This window comes from Vombatus ursinus, unplaced genomic scaffold, assembly GCF_900497805.2.
Source record: "Vombatus ursinus unplaced genomic scaffold, bare-nosed wombat genome assembly UNPS02014173.1, whole genome shotgun sequence".
Taxonomy (NCBI): domain Eukaryota; kingdom Metazoa; phylum Chordata; class Mammalia; order Diprotodontia; family Vombatidae; genus Vombatus; species Vombatus ursinus.
The window spans coordinates 86,976-111,026 of NW_020953951.1; the positions used below are offsets into that span (position 1 = coordinate 86,976).

Here is a 24,051-nt window from a genome sequence, read left to right on the forward strand (position 1 = left end):
CTTTTTGTTGAAGACTATTCTACATTTATTACATTTATAAGACTTTTTTTTCCAATATGTCCTCTGCTGCCAAATAAAATCTACACACTAACTGAAGATTATCACACTTTAATTTCACTTAAATTGTTTCTTGTCTATGTGACTTCACTAATATTTACAGGCTCTGACTAAAGGGGGAAAGAGAAGGAAATAAACATTTATACAGAACCTTCTCTATGCCAGGCACTGTGCTAAGTGCTTTTAAATATTATTTCATTTAATCTTCACATAAAGGCTCTCTCATATTCATTACACTTATTGGGTTTTCAACCAGAATGAATTTTTTCATGTCAAATTAGATATGAATTCTGACTGAAGGTTTTACCACATTTATTACATTCATAAGGTTTCTCTCCAGTATGAAGCCTCTGATGTTTTAAGAAATCTGAACTTCGATTAAAAGCTTTCTGACACTCATTACATTCATATGGCTTCTCCCCAGTATGAGTTCTCTGATGTTGGATTAGGTGAGAGCTCCGACTAAAGGTCTTCCCACACTCATTACATACATATGGTTTTTCCCCAGTATGAATTCTCAGATGTTCCTTAAGGACTGACTGTCTACTGAAAGCTTTTCCACATTCATTACATTCATATGGTTTTTCTCCAGTGTGAGCTCTCTGATGACGAATGAGGAGGGAATGGCGACTGAAGGCTTTTTTACATTCACTACATTCATAGGGTTTTTCTCCACTATGAATAATCATGTGCTGACTAAAACCTTTAATGTAACTGAAGGCTTTCCCACATTCACTACATTTAAAAGGTTTTTCCCCAGTATGAATTTTCTTATGTTCAGTAAGATGTGAGCTTTGACTGAAAGCTTTGCCACATTCCTTACATTCATAGGGTTTCTCACCAGTATGAACTCTCTGGTGCTGAATAAAACTTGAAGACTGAGTGAAGGCTTTCCCACAGTCATTACACTTATAAGGTTTCACTCCAATGTGCACTCTCTCATGTCGAATGCAGTATGATTTCCGACGGAAAGTTTTCCCACATTTGTTACAAACATGAGGTTTCTCTCCAGTATGAACTATCTCATGTAGAATAAGATCCGAGTTCTCACTGAAGGCTTTCCCACATTCATTACATTCAAAGGGTTTCTTTCCAGTATGTATCTTCTGATGTCGTGTAAGATGTGAGCCATGACTGAAGGCTCTACCACACTGATTACATTCATAAGGTTTTTCTCCATTATGAATTCTCTGATGTTTTGTTACATCTGAGCTTCGACTAAAGGCTTTCCCACAGTCATCACATTCATAGGGCTTTTCTCCAGTATGAATTCTCTGATGCTGAATAAGGGCTGAATGACGTACAAAATTCTGACCACAAGTATCACACTTGTAGCTTCTTTCTTTTTTATGAATTCTTTGATTTGTAACATGGTTTGAGCTACAACTGACCAGTCTTCCAAATTCATTAAGTTCCTGGCCTTTCTCTCCTTCAGTTGTTTTCTGTTGTAAGACAAGGATTCGTTTGGAAATGGATTTACTCTGTCTCTTTCCCCTGACGTTTCTAATCTGCTCCTCTAAATTGCTTTCCTTTTCATAGCCTTCTCCAAAGTCCAAGACCTGGGAAGTATCCCATGGGTATTTCACTGATGCATTTTTATATATTTTTCTCCCTTTAGGAACTTCCTGTCTTAGAGACAACTTTTCCTTGTATTTTTTCTTATAACCTGAAACAAAGCAAAAGTGCAAATATTGTGTCTTGTTCTTTTGGGGAGAAAGTAAACTCCTATAGAATAGAGATATTGAATTGACATGAATGGAGAACAAGAAAATGGCTTTTAAAATGAGATGATGGGGAGAAGGAAATAACAGAGAAGAAATAATAAGATGGCAACATTGGTGGCAGAAATGTCTGGGAGAGACAGAATAACCTGTCAAATAAATGGGTTGTTTCACCAGTGATGCCAAAAAATCTGAATAAGAGATAGGGTGAAATAGATATGGAATAAATGAACCTGAAGGCCACAGATGGACAAAGAATGAAAATAATGGAGAGTGGCAAGGTAAAAGAGATGAGATTTAAGGGAATTTGAGAAAAGAAGTCTGTGGGTCAAGGAGGATGAGTGCTGACAGCATAGATTGGAATACCTGAACTTGGGAGATAACTGGGAGTAAGAACTGTAATTGGGCAAAAAACAACTCCTCAAAAATGGGGAAAGGGAAGGAGTTCCCCTGTTTCTGCAGGTACAACATATGAATGCTTATTAGCAGCCAGCAAAAGTCATAGCCAACCCAGAAAAGCAAAAGACCTGACTGGTTGCTAAAGCAGCTGAGAAATGATCAGTGAGCGTGGTTTCTCATTGCTCCAGGGCAGAACTGAAGGTGCTCACAGGAGCACAATAGCAGAGGAGGAACAACTTCCAAAATGTGAAGAGGATACACCCTCCACAACTAAATCCTCACTCCAGAAGACAGAATCAGCTCGATTAATAAAAGCCAACAGCATTTGAGACTGGACAGTCATTACAATAGGAAAGCTTTGTGAATTCTGAATTCTCCACCCACAATAGTTTGGAAATCCCATTTCTTTTTACCTGATGTATGAGTTCGTGTTCCTCTCCTAAGGTTTGCCCTGATGGTTTTGAAACCAAAAAGGGACATCCTATCTATGTGCCCCCTGGACACTGAGGAATTCTTGGGAGGTTGTGTGTTAGTTTTAACTTTGCTAATACAGCTGTGGAGTCAGAATGAGTAAGAAGGCAACCAGGAATGGTGTTTGGTGCCCAACTGTGCTAATCAGGCTCCAGCCTGAAAGTCTGCCTCTGAGGTTTCTGAGCAGAATTACAGTATGAAACACTAAAGAGAAATCCTCTCCGATATTTCAAATTGTGCACCTTACTACAAAACATGTGCTCTTATTTCTGTCTTTTGCCAAGTTCTTCTCAACTCACCTCCATAAGCTCCCTTCCTACTTGACAGCTCCCTTTCCTCAGGCTTCTCAATATCCAGCACCCAGGATTCTTCCCCTCGTTCCAGCTGAGAGATAACATCAGGCTTGGAGCCTAGAAATCCTTTTCATGAGGGAGAAAATGGAATGTGGTCAATTAAAATTCATGCTAGGAAATCAGTTCTCTCTTAGAGGTGTCTCCAATGTCCTAAGTCAGCATGTAGTAGATGGGAAGAGTTAAAAAAAAGCCCCAGATATACCAAAGAGATCCAAGACAGGAGTAAAGGTTCTATATGTACAAAAACATTTGCGGCAACTCTTTCTGTTCCACTAAAGAACTATAAACAAACTTATTTCCATAGTTGAGAATGGCTGACCAAATAATGAAATGTGAATGTAATGAAACATTATTGCACAATGAAGAAATGATAAAAGGTTTCAAAGAAACTGAGGAAGACCTGTAGAAGCTGATGCAGAGTGAAGTGAGAAGAACCAGAAGAACAATTTATACAATGACTACGATACTATAAAGGAAAACAACTTTAAAGGACTTAAGAACTCTGATCAATGACATGACCAATCATGATTCCAGATATTAGATTTTGAATCATGCTTCCCATCACTTGGCAGAGATGTGAAAGATTGGAAGTACAGAATGAGATGTACATTTTCATATACAACCAATGTGTGAATTTCTTTTGCTTGATTTATTTGTTACAAGGAAAAGTTTTAATGGGGGAGAGGAGAATAAGGGTGGAGTAGAGGAGCAGTGATAGTGATAGAAAAAGAAAAATGCATCAATGAAACATTTAAAAAATATACAGAAGAGAACAGAAGGATGTTCAGAATGGGACATAGACAAGCAGGGCAGTGTTGACACTACCATGTTAAATTTAACATATACTTTAGCAGACACTGATGGTTTCATATGCAATCCTCTTTTTCTGTTCTTTGTTTATGGAAATGTTCATGGTTTTTTATGTTGGTCAAGTTCATGATAATAAAAAAGAAAAAAAAACACAAGGTCAAAAGATGCCCCAGCTAATAGGATAGAAAAGTGTGGCAAGATCCAGTAATCCCTGACGGGGGTTCCTGAATGTATTCCTAGAAGGAAGATAGTTCAGGAAGTATTACCAACTAGCTCTTTCTTACCCAGTGAGATAAAGTTTCCATAATTCTCCAGCATCACATCCCTGTATAGGTCTCGCTGAGCAGGTTCAAGAAGACCCCATTCGTCACGTGTGAGATACACAGCCACATCTTCAAAGGTTGCCAGCTCCTAGAACAACACATTATTGCTGCTTCAGAGATAAACTCAGCATGGAAGCGAGGTGTAATGGAAAGAGCACTAGGATTTGGAGTCAGAGGGCCCAGGTCTGCTGCTTATAACTTGGCGTGCCTTTAGAGAAGTCACTTCGCCTCAGTGGGCCTCAGTTTCCTAGATGATTGCAGAGATCCCTTCCCTCTCTAAATCCATAATTCTAGTAGGAATGATTGAATACAGTTCCTATTTGTAGAAGATTTTCATTACTTAACTTCTAACAAAAAGAGGTGGCTGAAAATACACATTAAGTGACTAGATAAATCTCCAACTAGCAAGGGATCTGTCACCACTTGTGGTGTCAACCTGTATTAATAACTAGCCAGCAGTTTTGCTTAACTGCTTTTTCTCCCCCTGCCCCCCTTCATTTTTATTCTTTGTTACAAAGGATGGCTGTCTGGAGAGGTGAGGGAGAAGAGGTATATTTGTAAATGAAGGTGATATAAAAACAAAAGATAATAATAAAATTTTTAAAACTAATTAGGACTGTTTATCTTCAACCATCTCATTGCAAGCATAGACTATTGGTTTCTGATAATCCTGAGACATAATTAGCGAATGGGCAGCTAGGGCAAAGAAAACAAGCTTTATAGGATATAGAGAAGGGAAGAATAGCTGTGTGTTCTATACTTAGGCACCAATGATATCAGGTCAGGAAGTCCTTGTGCATAAAGTGAATTGCTAAGCAGGAGAATGAAGGGCAGGACCCTAAGGATGGTATTATCTGTTTCATGTGACTTATCCCAGAGACACGCAGAGCTCTGGGGTGGAGGAAAGTTCAATATTCATCAAGAGTGGAGAATCTCTAGGTCTGTAACCTATTTCCCAAAGGAAATCCCTGGGCTGCTGGCATAAAAACCCAAGATGGTTACATGGTTTTTAACCTAAAAATCAAAGGAGAGCTCCTAAGTACAGCGGCACAGGCTGATCTCTGTAGAAGATAGAGGGGCCTCCAATGATCTGTTGAGAAGAAATGTGCAGGAAAATATAAGAATAAGAAGTCACACTATGTATCAGGGTACAAAACCTTTTTTCGCACACAATGCCTAATTTGATCTACAGGACAACTCAGAGAGGTAACAAGTAGAGATATGATTAATGACATTTTACAGATCTTCAGAGTGGGAAAGTGATTCTGTGACTTGCCTAAATGCATACAACAACACAAACACCTTCAAAGAATCAGAGAACCGCAGAGCAAGGCAAGACTTCAGAATTCACCTGACCAAATCTGGAGCTGAACCAGAATCCTCATTACAGCTTACTAGATAAGTGGTCATCCAACCTTTACTTGAAGACCTCAAGTTGGAGGGGACCCATTACCTCCTAGTCAGCCCACTCCACTTTTCAAGGGATCTGATTGTTAGATAAATGTTCCTTACACACAGCTAAAATCTGCTTCTGTGCAACTTCCACTGATTATTTTTGCATTAAAAAAATCAACTTTGGAATCAAGATGTTTATGTTGCCACTTACTAAAATGCACTTCCTAAAACATGGCACCTAAAATTGAATCTATTATACCTAGGTAGGCCCTTTGGTGCCCAACAAAACAGGTCTATTATTTCTTCCACATAATGGGCCTTGAAGTACTTTAAGATAATTATTATTTTCCCTATATAACTTTTCTTCATGTTTAATATTCCCAGTTCCGTAAATTATTTCTCATAAGGCATAAACTTGTGGATTAGACTGTGATGTTCAGAACTGAATACAATATTCCAGGTATAGTCTGACCAGGGCAGAGTACAAGACCTTATTCCTGGACACTAAGCTTTCCTTAATGTAGTCAGAAATTAAATTAATGTTCTTGGCTTCTATATTACACTGTTGACTCACATTGATTTTGAAGCCCACTGAAACTCTAAGATTTGCTGACTAGCCATCTTGAATTGTGAAGTTGAGTTTTTAAACCCAAGTATAAAACTTGAAATTTATTGCTATTAAATTTTATGTTGATTTGTTCAAAGTTCCAGCTCATCAAGATCTTTTTGAACCCTGATACCATTCAGTATATGAGCTAATCCTCCAGCTTTGTGTCATTTGCAAATTTTAGAGGCATACAATCTATAGTGTTCTATCTAAGTCATTGATACACAGCAAGGTGCCAGACACAGATCCAGAAACACTTTACTACAGACTTCCTTCCAAGCTGACATTGAACTGTTAGTCGGACTACTCCACATTTAAATCCTGCCTCAGATACTTAGTAGGCAAGTGATTTAACCATTCTCAGACTCAGTTTCCTAATCTGTACAATAATACTTGATGACCTCTATGATCCCTTCCAGCTCTAAATCTATGATCCTCTGGGTCATTCAATCAGACCCTATCTACCTAATCCTGCAATTTTCTAGCCCATTTCTCTCCATTTTTTCAACAAGAGTATGAGAAGCTTTATCAAATGTTTTGTGAAGATGTAAGTAAACTATGTCTACAGCGTTTCCCCAATCTAACAAATTAGCATTTCTGTGGGGAAAAGCCTCCAAATAGCTAGAATTTAGCATTTATGTCATGTTTTAAGGTTTGCAAAACACTCTACAAGTTATCTCATCTGATCCTCACAACAACTTGAGAGATAGGTGTTACTGTTATGTCCACTTTACAGAAGAGGAAGCTGAGGTAGAAAGAGATTAAGTAATTTTTCCCAGGGTCACACAGATATTAAATGGGGGTAATATTCAAACTCAGATCTTCCTGACTCAGTGTTGTATCCACTGTGCCATTCAGCTGCCAAGTCCACAGCTCTTTCCATAATACCCTGATGCTTACCTGGAATCCACCCACCTCACTGCTAGATAGATTAATTTCTTCTGATTACCCAATTGGTTTTTATTTTTACTTCAGCTATTAAACAGCATTTCTCCAGTGATTGGTTGTTTAGTGATTTAGCTGACCAAACATCAGAATCTGTTCAATTCCACCTTTTAAGAGAGACATTAACAAATTCAAATGAGTCCATGGGAAGGATTTGATCAGGATGATGACAGGTCTGCTAGCATATAAATTATATTTGCAGTTAAGAGACCTGAGTATATTTAGTTTGGAGAAGAGAAGAATTAGGAGGGATGGACTAGATATCTTTGGAAGGCAAAATTAGAATCGATAAGTGGAAATTATGGTGAGACAAATGCCAGCTTTCCATAAGAAAAAAAAAATTCTTATCAGTACAGCAGTCCAAAAATGGAAGTGGTTCTAAGAGTCACTGGAGATACTATAGACAAGGTTAGGTAATCATTTATCAAGAATGTAGCAGAAAGTATTCCTGTGGGAGGGTGGCCTAGATGACCTCTAAGGCTTTTTGCCACTTTAAATTTTATAATATGAATCTTTCTCTACAAGAAGATTCAAATACAGTTTAGGCAAACACTTAACAATTAAGTCATATAATTTGCATGTGAGATTTTGTTTTAGGAGAATAACTCATCAGATGCAGAGATTACACATTATAGACTGACGAAAATAAGGAAGAAGGGAAAACAGTTATAGAATTGTATACAGAGGAAAGAATAATCATTAAGTGTAAATATTTCACTAAAAGAAAAGTACTCAATAGCATCTCTGTGGACAGAAATTCCATACATGAATAATAAAAATGGAATAATTGGGAAACTAGCAAAGACATCTTACATAGAAAATGAGATTATGCTAGAAATATTAAATGTGATTGAGGAAGTAAAAAGTATGAACCAATGAGGCATTTACTTTATCAGCACAGCCTGAAGGAATGCCTCATCGGGATAAGGTATTGAGGAAAGTTTTCTGAATAGGCCAAAATCTTTTGATCATGAAGTTTTAGAATCATAAAGGAGTTGCTCAGCCGCAACTGGTAGGGAAGAGACTTTTCCGCTACTGACCAAGAGTCCAACAATATGGAGTTTAATATAATGACAGGAGTGGGAAAACACAGTAGGCCAGGGGATGATAATTAGCACCTACTTCAAAGCAATGCTATGAAGATAAAATGAGATAATACATATAAAGCACTGTATAACCCTTAAGGTGCTATAGATATGATAGTTATTATTCAGTCCTGTCTCTGTTACTAACTCCTGAGCAGTTTTGAATATGTCATCTCTCTAGGTTGCAGTTTTCTCATTTGTAAATGACTTGGCTTTTTTTGTTCTGTTTTGTCTTTTTTGGCTATGCAATGGGGTTAAGTGACTTGCCCAAGGTCACAGCTAGTAAGTGCCAAGTGTCTGAGGACAGATTTGAACTCAGGTCCTCCTGTGTCCAAGGCCCGTGCTTATCCACTGCACCACCTAGCTGCCCCCTTTTCTGTTTTTTATTTTGTTCTGTTTTTTTTTCATTTGTAAATAATTTGGAGGTGGAACCAGATACCCTCTAAGGCCCGTTTCTGGTTCTACAATCCTAGGAATCTAAACCAAAAGAAAATCCATCTTTGTTACTGAATTCTAGGAAATGGCTATAAAACAAAGTTTATCCAGGAGTTCAGAAAAACAAGTAATTCACATTATTAAAAGCCCTCCAAAATATATGTCAGCAAATAAAATGCTCAGATAGCATTTTGAGAGTTTTATTTCCATCATAGTAAGAGAGTCTTACTTAAGTCACCTGCCAGTTGCTCAAGTTTTCTTTTTGTTTTTGATTAGTGTTATCACTAATCTGGAAAATTTTGAAAGATTAGAGATGGGATTGAAAGCTGAAAGGAGGAAAATACTGTCTTAATTTTAAAAAAAGAGAAAATAACTGGATTCTGAGATCTATGAATTTATTAGTTTAACATTAATCACTGGCAGAACTCTAAGATAGATTATTAAACTAATGGCTTATAAAAACTTGAATAAGGGATGATCACTAACACTATCATGGGTTTACTAAAAAATCTGAATGAGATATCTTGTGGTTTAGTGAAATATATGTTAATAAGGGTATCCAGGTGAAAGCTAGATGTCTGAGTTGTCAGGGATTTTATAGAAGGCCTGGAGTAGAAGACCTCCCAATTTTAAAATATTCTGAGGGAGCTTAGATACAAAGGGGTGAGTACCATGTTGAACATCATGGAAGTGGATGAAGTCCAAGAGGTGTTCCAGATGAAGAGGAGCCAATGGAAGGTAGAGCAGTCACTGACTTCTGAGCTGCCTCCACAGATCTTGTCACACCATGAAGATTCCTGTCTTTATGCACGGATGGGGACCTAAGGATAATTAAAATCATAGTAAGTTGAAAATAGGTTAGGAAAGACATTATCATTCAGTCAGTGCTTCAGAGTAGAGAATTATCTACAAGGGTTAAAGAGAGATAGGCATTTCCTCCTGGAACGCAGAAAATAATAGGGAAAGGTAGATATTGACCAACAACTAATGAAATTAGCCACAGTAGCCTCTGAAATGAATTTTCTTCTTTATGAGATGTGTCAAGAAGCTTTGTTTTTTAATCGTTATAGAAATAAATGATTCCCACCTTTCCTATAATTGTCACTTTTCCTAGTCATGACAAACAGTCCTTATACTATATAAATGTAGGTATGTATTATTGTAAATGATCTGTTCCCTCTTGTACATGATAACAGGCAATTGAGTCCAATCTATTCTTGAAACCTCCTGGACTAACTGCCCTTAGACGAGGATCTCATCATACTATGCTCTAATCAAAACTGTTCATCAAAGGTGCTTAGTCTAGCTTTCAAAGCCTTTCTGGAATTCATTCATTTATAACACACCATGCTAGAGGCAAATGACAAAGGAAAGAATGGAAGAGAGGAAGGGAGGGAGGATGGGAGGGAGGAAGGGAGAGAGGGAGAGAGGGTCCCCAACAGCCAGAAGCGTCCATTCTTCTAGAGCTCTAGCTCTACCCAAACCCGACCGTGAGCAGTTCCTCTTTTAAGCTCTCTCCGTTCTGAAACCCCATCCCAATCATCTTGAAAGCCAAGCTCAGACAAGAGCTCCTCCATGCCACGCTCCCTCCATCACCCTGGCCTCACCAGGCCTTTGGTCTGCACCTCTCTCAAGCACTTTTCGTGAAGTGAGCTTTAGCCGGGAGGGTTCTAAGCTTCTGACAATGACATTGAGAATGATATTGACACTGACAGTCTCAATGGCCCTGCGACCCCCCCATCTCGCAAATGGGGAAACTGAGGCCTAGGGAGGGGGAGGGACTAACCCCTACGTCATACGGGGAGTCAGTCATCAGCAGGAGGCCCTAGCCCAGGATTCACCTAAATACCCCAGCTGAGGAGAAAGAGGCTTCCAGCCTTAGAGAAAGAGAGGTGGGGCCAGGAGAAGGGGCGGGGCTGTCCGAGCACACACACACCCGGCCACGCCCCCACCGGAAGTCGTGTCCTGTAAGCGCCGGGAGTTGGGCCGGGAGAGAGACTCCCGTCCTCCTCGGCCCGCGCGGAGCAGGATCCCGCACGCGGAGCCCAGGCCGTTTAGGGGCCAGAGACCCCTCCGGCCTCACACAATATCCCGACTCCTCAGACCGGGCCTCAGCCAGGAAGTATTCCCCCTCTTCCGCCCCGCCCCCGTCTCACTTCCGGCGACGCTCTGGGATGCACGGAGGACTCGGCGCCTCGGTAACCCGTCTAGCGGTCTGAAGGGCACTGGGAGCGAACCGACCTCACAAAGTAGGAAAATTCAGTGGGAGTGGGGGGACCAGGGCGACTGAGGGGGCTGGAGGGAGGAAGGGGAGGGGGAGGAGGGGAGAGCCAAGAGAGGAGTGGAGAGAGAAGAAGGAAGAGAGGAGAGAGAAAAGGGGGAGAGGAAAGAGAAAGGGAAGAGAGGAGAGGAAAGAAATAGGGGAAAGAGAAAAAGAGGAGCGAGAAAGAGCGGAAAGAAGAGAAGAGAGAAAATGGGGAGGGAGAGGTAGGAAAAAGGAGGGAGAAGAAAGGAGGGATGGAGGAAGACTAGGGAAAGGGAAGGGAGAATGGGGGGGAACGGGGAGGGAAGGGAGCAGCATAAGAGGGGAAGGGGACGAGAGGCATCGAGAACGAGAATCTGCTGGAAAAAACCTGCGGCCTCTCTGCCCACGTTTCTTGGCTTGCCTCAACGATCATTTCACCATTCAAAAATTGGAGGACCCAAGGAGGAAAACATATTCTGGACCTTATTCTGAGCAAAAGAGAAAATAGTTTGCTGGGGTAGACATGGTGGGCACTTCAGGGAGGCAGTGACATTTCCATCTTAGAATTTATCAGAGAAGACAAATTGGAACATAATCTGATGGATGCTCTAGATTAGAGAAAGCAGATATCAAAGGGTTTCAGAGAAAGGATAGGTAGGATTCCATGAACTAAAATTCTATGAAGTCACCCCCAGGAGCAATGAAAAGCTCTCAAGAATGAAATTCTGAAGACACAAAGAAAAAAAAAAGGTTCTGATAAACAGGAAGTGGGGAAGGTGTGAAATCTCAACCCCACCCCACCCCCACTACTGAGCTATATTCTGGGAAAGGGCACCAAAATAACCACTTCTCCTTCTTTCCAAGGAAGATCAGGAGGACACACATGATGCCGGCACAAGGTTTTGGGCGAAGATATATGAAGGCCTTTTTGAAAGGTTTCTTTGTTGCTGTGCCCGTAACAGTAACTTTCTTAGATCAAGTAGCCTGTGTAGCGAGAGTGGAAGGAGCTTCGATGCAGCCTTCTTTGAATCCTGGGGGAAGCCATTCATCTGATGTGGTGCTTTTGAACCACTGGAAAGTTAGGAATTATGAAGTGCAGCGTGGTGATATCGTGTCATTGGTATCTCCCAAAAACCCGGAGCAGAAGATCATCAAAAGAGTGATTGCTCTTGAAGGAGACATTATCAAAACAATGGGGCATAAGAATAGGTACGTGAAAGTCCCACGTGGCCACATGTGGGTGGAAGGTGATCATCATGGACACAGCTTCGACAGTAACGCTTTTGGGCCAGTTTCCCTTGGGCTTCTGCACGCCCATGCCACCCATATTCTGTGGCCTCCCGAACGCTGGCAGCGTTTGGAATCCATTCTCCCACCAGAGCGTGCACCGGTTCAGATTGAAGAGAAGTGACCTCCTTTGCATCTGCATGGCCTCTTTGACTTAGGAAGACAATATTTTAAAAATGGAAGGCAGGGAAAAAGAAACCTAAAAGGTAGATGCATTGGTTGAGGCTGCAAAAGGAGTATTTGTATATCCTATGGTTTCACACTGAAGAAAAAGATTTTCTTTTAGATGAAACAATTGTATGGTATACAGTATTTTGTCTGAAGTACTTGTACTACAGAATAAATGTCCTGACAGTACAGTACCAAAAAAGAAATTTACAACGTGATTATTTCATTGGCCTTTCCATGTGTCATGGTAAGATCGAATTGTTGGTATACTTGTTTCTTAATCTGTCGACTGTTGATTTTTTAAAATTTGGGTTTCAGCTTATGAAAGATCCTGAATTAATGTTAAGCTTAATGAAAACATGTTCATCTAGTAAGTAATTCATGCATGATACAGCTTGAATATGAAGAAATAGTGACACAGATGCAGTGTGATTTTAATTGTCAGCATTCACTCATTAAAAAATGAATAGTGAACTTTGACAAATAATGATTCACTTTTTTAAAAGGAAAAAATGAGGTCAGCCCTAAAAAGACATGTTGATGTACAGGGAACTCGCCAACAAAAATGTTTTTAAAAATCTTGAGCACTGTGTTGGAAGGGGGAAAGATATATTTGCAAATAAAGGTGATATAAAAAAAGGTATTTAAATGAGATTTTAAAAAAATGAAGAAATATACACAAGAAGGAAGCAATGGGCAATGGAACATGAATGCAAAAGCTTGGTACAGTTGTGTGAATAGACTCAGTAGTAGTAAAACTTAGAATGGCCTGAAGGTCAAGTCAGAGACACTGGCAGTGTCTAAGACCTCATCCTTCACTGCAACTTCTGTGATGACAGGGACAAGCCAAAACTGTGCAGAAGCAGGGACACAGGGCCTTAGGATGACCTGGATAGACATGATTATCTGCAATCCAGAATCAGCTAAATAAACTAAGATGACTCCTGCTTTTGTCCCTGGTGGGAGAGGGGGATGGAGACATGTGGAGTGTTTTCTCTCTCCATATTCTTTTATACCTGAAAGGACGGGAAAGCCTTTTCCTTCTTCCCATTTCTTTATATGCCTTGGGTGTCAGTGCTTGGAGACCAAAGATCCAGGTGGGAAATGAACCCAAAGGAAGAGATAGCAATGACTGTCATCACTTGATCAGAGGATAATAGATACATTTTCTTTTTAGTTTTTATTCTGTGTACATTAAAGATGAAATGACGTACCAGATCTAAAACTATTATAAAGCAGCAATCATCAAAACTACTTGGTACTGGCTAAGAAATAGCGTGGTGGATCAGTGGAATAGGTTAGGTACGTGACACAGTAGTCAATGTCTATACTAATCAACTGTTTGATAAACCCAAAGACTCCAACTTCTGGGATAAGAACTCACTGTCTGACAAAAACTGCGGGGAAAACTGGAAAATAGTATGGCAGAAACTAGACATAGACCAACATCTTATACCCTATACCAAGATAAAGTCAAAATGGGCACATGATTTAGATATAAAGGCTGATAGTATAAGCAAACTAGGAGAGCAAGGAATAGTTTACCTGTCAGATCTATGGAGGAGGGAAGAATTTATGACCAAACAAGATAGAGAACATGATGAAATGCAAAACGGATGATTTTGATTACATTAAATTGAAAAGTTTTTGCACAAACAAAGCCAATGCAACCAAGATTAGAAGGGAAGCAGAAAGATGGGAAACAATTTTTACAGCTAATATCTCTGAAAAGGTCTCATTTATAAAATATATAGAGAACTGAGTTAACTTTATAAGAATATAAGTGATTCTGCAATTGATAAATGGTCAAAGGATATGAACAGGCAGTTTTCAGAGGAAGAAATTAAAACTGTCTATAGTCATATGAAAAAATGCTCTAAATTACTATTGATTAGAGAAATGCAAATTAAAATCAACTCTGAGGTACCACATCATGCCTATCAGGTTGGGTAACATGACAAAACAGGAAAATGATAAATGTTGGAGAAGATGTGGGGAAAATTGGAACACTAATGCATTGTTAGTGGAGTTGTGAACTGATCCAACCATTCTGGAGAGCAATTTGGAACTATGCCCAAAGGGCTATAAAATCGTGCATACCCTTTGACCCATCAATAGTACTTCTAGGGCTGTATCCCAAAGAGATCATACAAATGGGAAAAGGACCCACGTTTACAAAAATATTTATAGCAACTCTTTCTGTGGTGGAATTGGAAATTAAGGGGATGCCCATCAATTGGGGAATGACTGAACAAATTGTGGTATATGAATGTAATGAAATACTATTGTTCCATAAGAAATGATAAATAAGCAGACTTCAGAAAAACCTGGAAAGATTTGTATGGTCTGATGCTGAGTGAAGTGAGCAGAACCAGGAGAGCGTTGTACACAGTAACAGCAACATTGTGCGTGACCAGCTTTGATAGACTTAGCTCTTCTCAGCAATGCAATGATCTAAGACAATTCCAAAACACTCATGATGGAAAATGCTATCCACATTCACAGAAAGAACTGTGGAGTCTGAATGCAGATTGAAGCATACTATTTTTTCTTTTTTTTTTTCTCATGGTTTTTCTCTTTTGTTCTGATTCTTTCGCAACATGCCTAACATGGAGATATGTTTAATATGATTGTACATATATAGCCTATATTAGATTGTATGCCATCTTAGGCAGGAAAGGGAGAGGTAAAAATTTAGAACTCAAAATCTTATAAAAGTGAATGTTGAAAATGAAAAATAAATAAATAATTAAAAAAAAATAAAGATGAAATGAACTCCTATTTTGTGTCTAAATCTATGGGTGCCAAAGGAAGATAACTGACAGTAAACTACTTAAAAGGTTGGGAGGCTGGAACCAAAAGATAATAATGCCAATATTTTAATATTTTTTCAGGATTTTATCTCCTAGCCTATGACCTGGGAACAAGGAGAAAAATATTTTATAACTACAAGTACTACTGATGGTGGTTGGAAAAGTGAATCAGGCTTCGAGGCTTCCTGGGGTTTTGAGTACCCTCTCATATCCAGAAGGGAAACTGCAGTCTGCTAAAAGGTAGCTAGTCCTAAGTTGGAGCATGGATTGGTTTCTCCTTAGGACACATAGCGCCCTGCAAGGTTGAAAGGATTGTTAAGACATATAATTTTAATACTTGCTTTGATGGCCATGTTTGGATAAGTGTCTTAAGAAATTTTCTTTGTTCAGACAGTTATTCAAGGGTCCCCAGGCTGTTATGGCATTGAGCATTTGAAGGATAAAACAGTCTGTGAGGAAATCATTGGTCTTCTGACCTGACCATCAGGATTAAGGCACTGCCTCCATGAGAAACTAGGGAGGCATGTGGAGCTGAATCATACTTTCGTTATGTATCCTTGATAATTATGTACCTATCCCCTTTGATGATTTTGGTAAAGGTACAGTCAGCAGTATTATAGTCAGAGACTCATTCATGCTGAATCCTGAATCTGAAGCTCCTCAAAACTAATTCAGGACATTTAGGAAATTGTAAAGACTACCAGTTGAGATGACATCATGAAAAAGAAGCCCGGTTCTCCCACATAAATTCCATCAAATAGCTAAAAAGAAAAAAAATCCTCCCAAATACTAATGATGAAAAACCTGAAGAAGAAAAAAAAAGTAAGCTCCCTCATCTACTCGAGAAATGCACTAAAAGAAAGCCAGAGCTGGGTAGAAGAAGCAAGCTAGGAAAGTTGTAAAAGTGAATGTAGAAGCAGTAAAAGTGGGGAGAAGCTCCTGCTAGGGAAACCGGTCCAAATTCCAGTGTATGCTTTATAAAGCTCTGGAGATCCTCTTTTCAGCTCATGCTCATAGATGAGTCAGGATGCCTTTATATCTTCTCCTTACAATTCCAGGGGCAGGGTGATTCTTCTCTAATGCAATCATTTCAAGACCCCAGTCCATTATGTTCTCTCCACTATTAACCACCAATAATTAAAGCCCCAGTTTCATTTAACCAATTAACATTAATTAACTTTTACATAAGGTATTTACTGAGAAGACACAGGAAGAATAGAAGTACAAATTTTCCCCCAGCCTACCCCAGGCCCTGGACTCTACAAAGCACTTGCTCCACTAAGTTCACTTCCAGATGCTGCACAGCTGCTGGCTGAGTGTCTGTTTCAGCTATCACTGAGCTGGGTTAAGCAGGGATTTTGCCACTGTCTCCCCCATTCTCAGCTTCTGGTTAGCCCCAACATAGATTCCAGCTCCTTGAGTTCTGGAGCTTGTTATTCTGTCCTTTCAAAATTCACCAAGTGACAACCTTGTCCAATACTTCAGCTGAGGGCAGGAAAGAACAAATATAACAAGGTGAAGAACAGAAGCCATATTAGTGGCCATGCATGCCTGCAGCCATTCTGACAGGGCTAATCACAAATTAATGTTACTCAGCCTTAATTGGGTCCTCACTGCTGCTAGGCAATCTTTCTACACCTGCCTTATCAACTCATTATCCCACTCTCCACAGCAGCTCTTCCAAACCTTTTCAACCTCCAAACCTTCTACGGCTCTCCCTCACCCCCATCCCTCAGGTGAGAACCTTGCCTTATATTTTACAGAAAAAAAAAGAGGCTATTTACTATGAACTCCCTCTTTTCTCTTCATCTCAAATGCCTTCTGCCATTCTCTCCTCCTTCACCCCTGTCTCACATGAAGTGGCCTTGCTCCTTATCAAGACTAACCTCTCTACCTGTACTAGTGATTCCATTCTATTCCATCTCTTCTGAAAGATTCCTCCCTCTATCATCCCCACTATTACTTGTCTTCAACGTCTCCCTATTGGCTTTCTCTACTGGCTACAAATGTGCTCGTCTCTCCCATCAAAAAACCCTTCATTTGATCCTTTCATCCCCACTAACTTACTTAATCTCTTCTGCTTTTTGTGGCTAAACACCTTGAAAAGGCTGTCTACAGACCAGCCTCCACTTTCTCTCCTCTCACTCTCTTAAGCACTTACCTGGTTTCTGACCTCATTATTCCATGGAAATGCTCTTCACAAAATTACCAGTGATCTCTTAACTGACCAATCCTATGGCCTTTTCTCAATCCTATTCTTGATCTCTTTGCAACCTTTGATACTGTTGACCACTCTCTTCTCCTTGATACTCTCCTCTCTAGGTTCTTCAGACACCATTCTTTCCTAGCATTCCTTCTGTCTAACCACACCTCAGTCTCCTCTGCAGGATCCTCTTCCACATCATACTCTCTAACCATAGGTGTCTCATAGGGTTCTGTCCTGGGCCCACTTCTGTTCTTGCTCTACACAAATTCACTTGGTGATCCCATCAGGTCCCATGGATTTCTCTATGCTGATGATTTTCAAATCTACCTATTCTACCCCAACCTCTCCGCTGACCTCCAATCTCTCATCTCCAACTGCTTTTCAGACTTCTCAAACCGAATGTCCAGTAGACATCTTAAACTCAACATGTCCAAAAATGAATTCATTATCTTTCCTCCTCAATCCTGCCCCACTTTCTAACTTCCTTAGTACTGTCAAGGAGAACACCATCCTCTCAGTCCCTCAAACTTGCAACTTAGGTGTCTGTTACCATCCATATCCAGTCTCATCAAGGCCTGTCAACTTCAGCTTTGCAGCTTCTTTTGAGTATGCCCCCTTCCCTCCTCTGATATTGCCACCACCCTGTTGCAAGACCTCATCACCTTGGACTACTGCAGCAGCCTACTGGTGGGTTAGACTGCCACAAGTGTCTCCCTACTACAATCCGTCTTCCATTCAGCCACCAAAGTGGTTTTCCTAAGGAGCAGGTCTGACCATGCCACCTCCTACTCAATAAACGCCAGGGTCCAATACAAAATCCTGTTTGGAGTTCAAAGCCCTTTGTAACTAGCCCCCTCCTACCTTTCCAGGCTTCTTACATCTTACTCTCCCCACCATGCATTTTTCAATCTGGTGACACTGGTCTCCTTGCTATTCCCTGGGGAAAAAAAAATCATCTCTGGTCTCCAAGTATTTTCTCTTGCTGTCTTGGATACCTGGAATGCTCTCCTATCTCATCCTCACTCATTGGCTTCCCTGGCTTCCTTCAAGTACCAAACTGAAGTCGTATCAGGAAGCTGTTTCTAACCCCTCTTAGTTCTTGTGCCTTCCCTCTTCTAATTATTTCCTACTCAGCCTGTACATAACTTATTTGTATATATTTGTTTGCTTTTTATCTCTCCTATTAGATTGGAGCTCCTTGAGGACAGGAACTGTCTTTTGCCTCTTTTTGTATCCCCATTGCTTAGCGCAGTAGCTGGCAAATAGTAGGTACTTAATAAACATTTATTAGCCCAGAAAACCAAGTTTCATTTATCAGATACCATCTTCTCCCAAAATGTGCCTTACTTTTCTATATCCCTTACTTTTAAACAGTAGTAGTGACAAAAATAGCGTCTATATTGCTGCTTTCTTCAGTGCTTCATATTCATTAGTGATCTTTCCTAAATTTCTTTTAGTTGTATAATTTGTTCCCACATGAACCATTAGAATGAGATAGTGGTCACCAGGTTTAACAGGTCTTGGGAGATTCTGTGTCATATACTGAATACATGCACTAGAAAAACACTCTCTACTAAATATTAGATAGAAAATATCTGCCATTACCTCTTAGTAGGGATTCAACTATCACAATTTGTTTCTTCTTTCTCTGATCATTAAACAGATGACCACTCACATGGTGGCATATGTAGGGCCAAAATATCATTCCTGGAAACAAGAGCTCCAGGCAGGTAGGTGGGACAGTGGTTAAGCTCCGGCCTTAGAGGCAGGAAGACCTGAGTTCAAATCCAGCCACATACACTTGATACTTACTAGCTGTGTGACCCTGGGCAAGTCACTTAACCCTGGTTGCTCACCAAAAAGGAAAAAAAAAAATAATGTGAATTGCTTTGTTCATTCGGGGCAGCTAGGTGGCACAGTGGATAGAGCACCAGCCCTGGAGTCAGGAGGACCTGGGTTCAAATCTGGCCTCAGATACATGATACTCACTAACTGTGTGACCCTGGGCAAGTCACTTAACCCCAATTGCCCTGCCCCCCCCCCAAAAAAGTTTAAAAAAAAAAGAAAAGAAAAAAGAAACAAGAGCTCCAAATATTCAATGGTCCTTCTTCCCTTCCTTTTGTGAATCACATTCTGCCACACTTCAACTTTCTGACACAGGTTAGAATTCCATTTTTGCCCTTAAACTTCCTTTTTCTTTATTTTCTCCTTGAAGTACTTCATTATATCAAGGAACACTGCATTCTTTTGATTATCTTGGAGAAATGAGATGTATTTCTCCTGCCCTTTCTGCTTTCTCCCCTAGTAGAGAGATCAGTGTGTATACTCAATGTATACATTGGTCATTTATTCCTCCTAAAAAGACAAAATCAGCATGCTGTCTTCAGGTCTCTGCAAACTTCTTGCTTACTTGAAAGAGATCATTTGGTCATAGGACAAGAATAAACACTTTTCAAAAAACAAATACAATATATCAACAACCATAGAAAATAATCCAAAATCAGTAAGAATAATGTGAATAGAAATAGCCCTGAAGTTAAAAACAAGCTCACATCCATTAAACAAGCAAAGATGCTAAAAGATGGGAAAATCATTGTTGATGCTATGGGGGCACAAGAATGCTCCTTCACTGCTGGTATGATGTTCTGGAATTGTTCTGGAAATAATTCAGAATTATGAAAGAAAAGTTACTCAATTGTTTATGTCCTTTGAAAACAAAGATCACATTACTGAGAACGTAATCCGAGAAGATTATCGACAAGAAAAGAAATCACAGAATCATATAATTTTAAGAACTGGAAGGGATCTCAGCAGTCATTTAAGCCAACGCATACTCAAAAGGAATTCCTACTATAACAATCACTTATCTAGTCTCTGCTTGAAGACTTCCAATTATCAGTGTCCTTAAAATGTGACAGCCGGAACTTAAATATGGTACTCCACATGTGGTATAGAGGGACTATCACTTCTATATTCCTGAACGTTATGCCTTCTAATGCAGTCCAAGATTTCATTACCTTTTTCACACTGTGGACTCATATTGTGTTTATAGTTCACTAAGTAGACCCCTACACCTTTTTCAGACAAAGTCCTGTCACACTGTCTCCTTCATCCTGTACTTGCAGAAGTGTTTAATATAAATGTAAGACTTTCTATTTATTGCTATTGAATTTTATCTTATTAAATTCAACCCAATGTTCTAGCCAATTGAGATATTTTTGGATCCTGACTCTATCTTCTGATGTTTTGTTTCATCTGCAAGTTTAATATATGTACCATGGTGCACCTGGTGGTAGAGCACTGGGCCTGGAATCAGGATAGACCTGAGTTCAAATCTGGCCTCATTTGCTCACTAGGTAAATGACCCTAGGCAGTTCACTTCACCTATCTCAGTTTCCTCACTGTAAAATGGGGATAATAATAGCACTACTTCCAAAGGTTGTTGTGAGAATCAAATGAGATATTAGTAAAGAGCTTAGCATAGTGTCTGACACATAGCGAATGGTATATAAATGATAGCTATTATTGATATTATCTATGCCTTTATCTAAGTCATTTTAAAAACAGCAAAGAGGCAATCACAGATCCTTGCCAAGTTGACACTCTACCATTAATGATTCTGAGTCAGGCCATTCAACCAGCTCAGAATCCATCTAATTGTATTATCATCTGATCCACATCCCTCCTTATTCTCCAAAAGAATATGGGATATTTTACCAAATGCTTTGTTAAAATCCAGGAGAATTATATCCACTGCATTACCCTGATCTACCAGACCTAATTCTATATACCCTTAACAGACTAGAACATACCCCAGAACTTAAAGTGATACTATCTTTCCCAATAGGTAGTCATTTATTCCAAATTTCCTCATCATCATTAATGGCACCAGCTATCCTTTAAATTCATGGGAACAAAAGGTTTCCTTGGCCAAGTTCTTTTTTTTTTTTTTTTTGGTGAGGGCAATTGGGGGTTAAGTGACTTGCCCAGAGTCACACAGCTAGTGAATGTTATGTGTCTGAGGCTGAACTGAACTCAGGTCCTCCTGACTCCAGGGCCAGTGCTCTATCCATTGCACCACCTAGCTGCCCCACCAAGTTCTTAAAGGACAAAATTAAGATTGTTCTGAACAATTAATATTTTTGCATGTAAAGCACAATTGATGTGATCAAACAATGTTTATTAAAACACCAACTGTGTGGAGTTCACTGTTCTTGAATGCTGAAGGAGGTGCAAAGTTAGGGAAGATGGTTCCTGACTTCATAGAGCTTATAATCTACTAACATTCCTTCCATATATCTTAAGCATTCTGATTGGGGAATCTTACATGACTGAAAAAAAACCTCTGCTAACAGATTTGCACAGCCATCCTTTTAATCCTTCAACCAACAAGCCTGATTCCTCAGAGTTTGAAGACCTCTCTATTGGCTTAGGTCATCCACTGGCCCAGAAGTGGGACTTTGGATTAATAGGACCAAGGATACCCAATCCCACACAGAACAAGAGAAGAGTCAATATCCAAAAGTGCCAAGATAGTCTTGCCAGTGGCCAGTCAGATAGAATACCATGAGAGTAACAGGCCACGATGCTTCTCATGTAGCTAGTGGTGCTGGTGTACTTCCCTTGGGCAAGGATGACACTCAATTATTGAATGAATATAAAATGTAACATTTCGAATGTACACATCTATATATGACCTTCACCAAAGCTGTTTATTGTGACTAAGTGCTGAGTTGTAAGTTTGTGGGGTATTGAACTTCATGGAAAAAAAGGACTCAATGAAAGCGTGCTATTTGTGTTACCTCTTACTGGAGGGAGGCATTCAGGGGTAGTGTACTCACATTAAAACACTAGTATTGACTCATATTGACTAAAACCACCAGAACTTTTTCAGAAAAAGTTACCTATTCACATCTATCTTTTAGTTGGGAAGTAATTTTTGAACTCACTTGAGACTGTGTGTGTATGCGTGTATGTGTGTGTATAGTCAAGAGGCAGACCTGTAATTTCATCAATATCATCTCTTCGTATGGAAACTCCCAACCACTACATCTGATCTATAACAATTTAAAAAAACATACCTAGGGAACTGAAGATAACTAGTCACACAGCTAATATGTGACAGGCAAGACTCAAAACTAGGTCTCCCTTACTCCAAAGCCAATCCTCTGCCCACTATACCACACTACTTCTCAAGACTTCATAGTTATCTCTACTGAATTTAATCTTAGTAGACTAAGCCCAGTGTCCTAAAAAACACATTGACTACAACTATGGAATTAAAGAAAACAGCAACAAATTCACGTTTTTAAACAATAAAGATCTAAAAGGACCACTAAAATAAGGACGATTTGGTAACTATTATGTTAAATTCAACATACACATCTTTTGGGGGTTGGAATAACAAATAATAGCAATTTTACAAACACATGTACAACCATTTATGATTTATCTTGTATGTTTTAATTTCCTTATTTTTTAAAGTATCTGCATATACTAGAATACACATGCCAGTAGGTAATTTTTTTTAAATCAGTTGTAAAAAAAATAAAAAGTTCTCACTTCCCAATAATCATTACATATACAAATTGACTTAGACAACATTTTTCTGCTATAGGATAAGCCTTGACTAGCCAAGAATTTATCTCCTCGCAATTCAAAATTATTTCTGCACACATTTTTGCACCTTTTCCTCCTTCTCTAATCTCTTCTGAATATAGGCTAGCAGGGCATAGTTCAAGGTCAAAAGGCACTGTAGGCTACTAACTTTGTGTAAAATTCCAAATTTCTTTCCAGAATGGCTATACAGATTCTCATATCCACTAACAGTACATCAATATGTCTGTTATCCCACAACACCTCCAACATTTTATCATTTTCCTACTGACAGGTATGAGGTGTAATCTTGGAATTGCTTTAATTTGCATTATTCGAATTAGTAGTGATTTGGAGCCCCCTTTCCCCCCCATATGGCTATAAATAGCCTATAGGCTAGCTATAAATATGAACAGGTTTCTTCCTTTGAGTACTATCCATTCATCTCCTTCAATTATCTGTCAGATGAAGAATGGTTTTTTCTTATAAATTTGTTTGTTTTGGGTTTTTTTGTTTTTGGCTAGGCCATGGGGTTAAGTGACTTGCCCAGGGCCACACAGCTAGTAAGTGTTATGTGTATGAGGTCGTATTTGAACTCAGGTCTTCCTGAATCCTGGGCCAGTGCTCTATCCACTGTGCCACCTCGCTGCTCCTTTTACTTATAAATTTGAATCAGTTCTTTAAAGACCTTTGGGAATTTTATCAGAAACTTTCTGCAAAGATTTTTCCATTGTTCCTTTTTTCATCTTAGCTTTATTAGATTTGTTTGTGTAAAACTTTTTTAATTTTATGTAAGCAAAATTATCCATTTTCCATTTTATCTTCTATGATCATCTCTGTTTCTTATTTGGTCATGAACTTTTCTCCTATCCATAGATCTGATGGGTAATTTTTGTAGTGGCAAAATAGGAAACTAAGAGAATTGAAGAATGGCTAATTAAGCATTGGTTTATGAATGTGATACAATGCTATTATGCTGAAAGAAATGAGGAACGGATGATTTTAAAAAGATAGATTTTATGAATTGATGCAGAATGAAGTGAGAAGAAACAGGAACAATTTATATTTTAATGTCAACATTATAAAAATGAAGAATTTTGATGCCTTTTTTAAATTAATGAAGAATGAAATGCAAA

General features: G+C 39.3%; 2 protein-coding genes across 3 annotated transcripts; one reads left to right on the plus strand and one right to left on the minus strand.

Annotated features, from left to right (window-relative positions):
• Positions 1-329: 329 nt before the first annotated feature.
• Positions 330-10,485, minus strand: LOC114041421 (zinc finger protein OZF-like). The gene is made up of 5 exons (XM_027859871.1): positions 10,388-10,485; positions 9,273-9,422; positions 4,096-4,222; positions 2,948-3,067; positions 330-1,723 (listed from the first exon to the last, which is right to left on the minus strand). Exons 2-5 carry the CDS (start codon positions 9,285-9,287, stop codon positions 330-332), a joined length of 1,656 nt encoding a protein of 551 aa, XP_027715672.1. The 5' UTR covers positions 9,288-9,422; positions 10,388-10,485.
• A 259-nt stretch (positions 10,486-10,744) lies between these two features.
• On the plus strand, positions 10,745-13,586 carry LOC114041424 (mitochondrial inner membrane protease subunit 2). 2 transcript variants are annotated; one of them, XM_027859876.1, is made up of 2 exons: positions 10,745-10,850; positions 11,711-13,586. In XM_027859876.1, exon 2 carries the CDS (start codon positions 11,730-11,732, stop codon positions 12,255-12,257), a length of 528 nt encoding a protein of 175 aa, XP_027715677.1. In that variant the 5' UTR covers positions 10,745-10,850; positions 11,711-11,729; the 3' UTR covers positions 12,258-13,586. The 2 variants fall into 2 exon arrangements, with proteins under 2 accessions (XP_027715677.1, XP_027715678.1); XM_027859877.1 differs by having other exon boundaries at positions 10,782-10,850; positions 11,715-13,586.
• Positions 13,587-24,051: the final 10,465 nt, after the last annotated feature.

Bases quoted from the DNA above. Each gene is read 5' to 3' on its own strand.
- LOC114041421 (XM_027859871.1), bottom strand. The intron at 3,068-4,095 runs GTAAGAAAGAGC...CCTCATGAAAAG, and splicing joins TGGAAACTTTATCTCACTGG to GATTTCTAGGCTCCAAGCCT. The intron at 1,724-2,947 runs GTGAGTTGAGAA...GCTTTGTTTCAG, and splicing joins TAGGAAGGGAGCTTATGGAG to GTTATAAGAAAAAATACAAG.
- LOC114041424 (XM_027859876.1), top strand. From the start codon at position 11,730: ATGATGCCGGCACAAGGTTTTGGGCGAAGATATATGAAGGCCTTTTTG.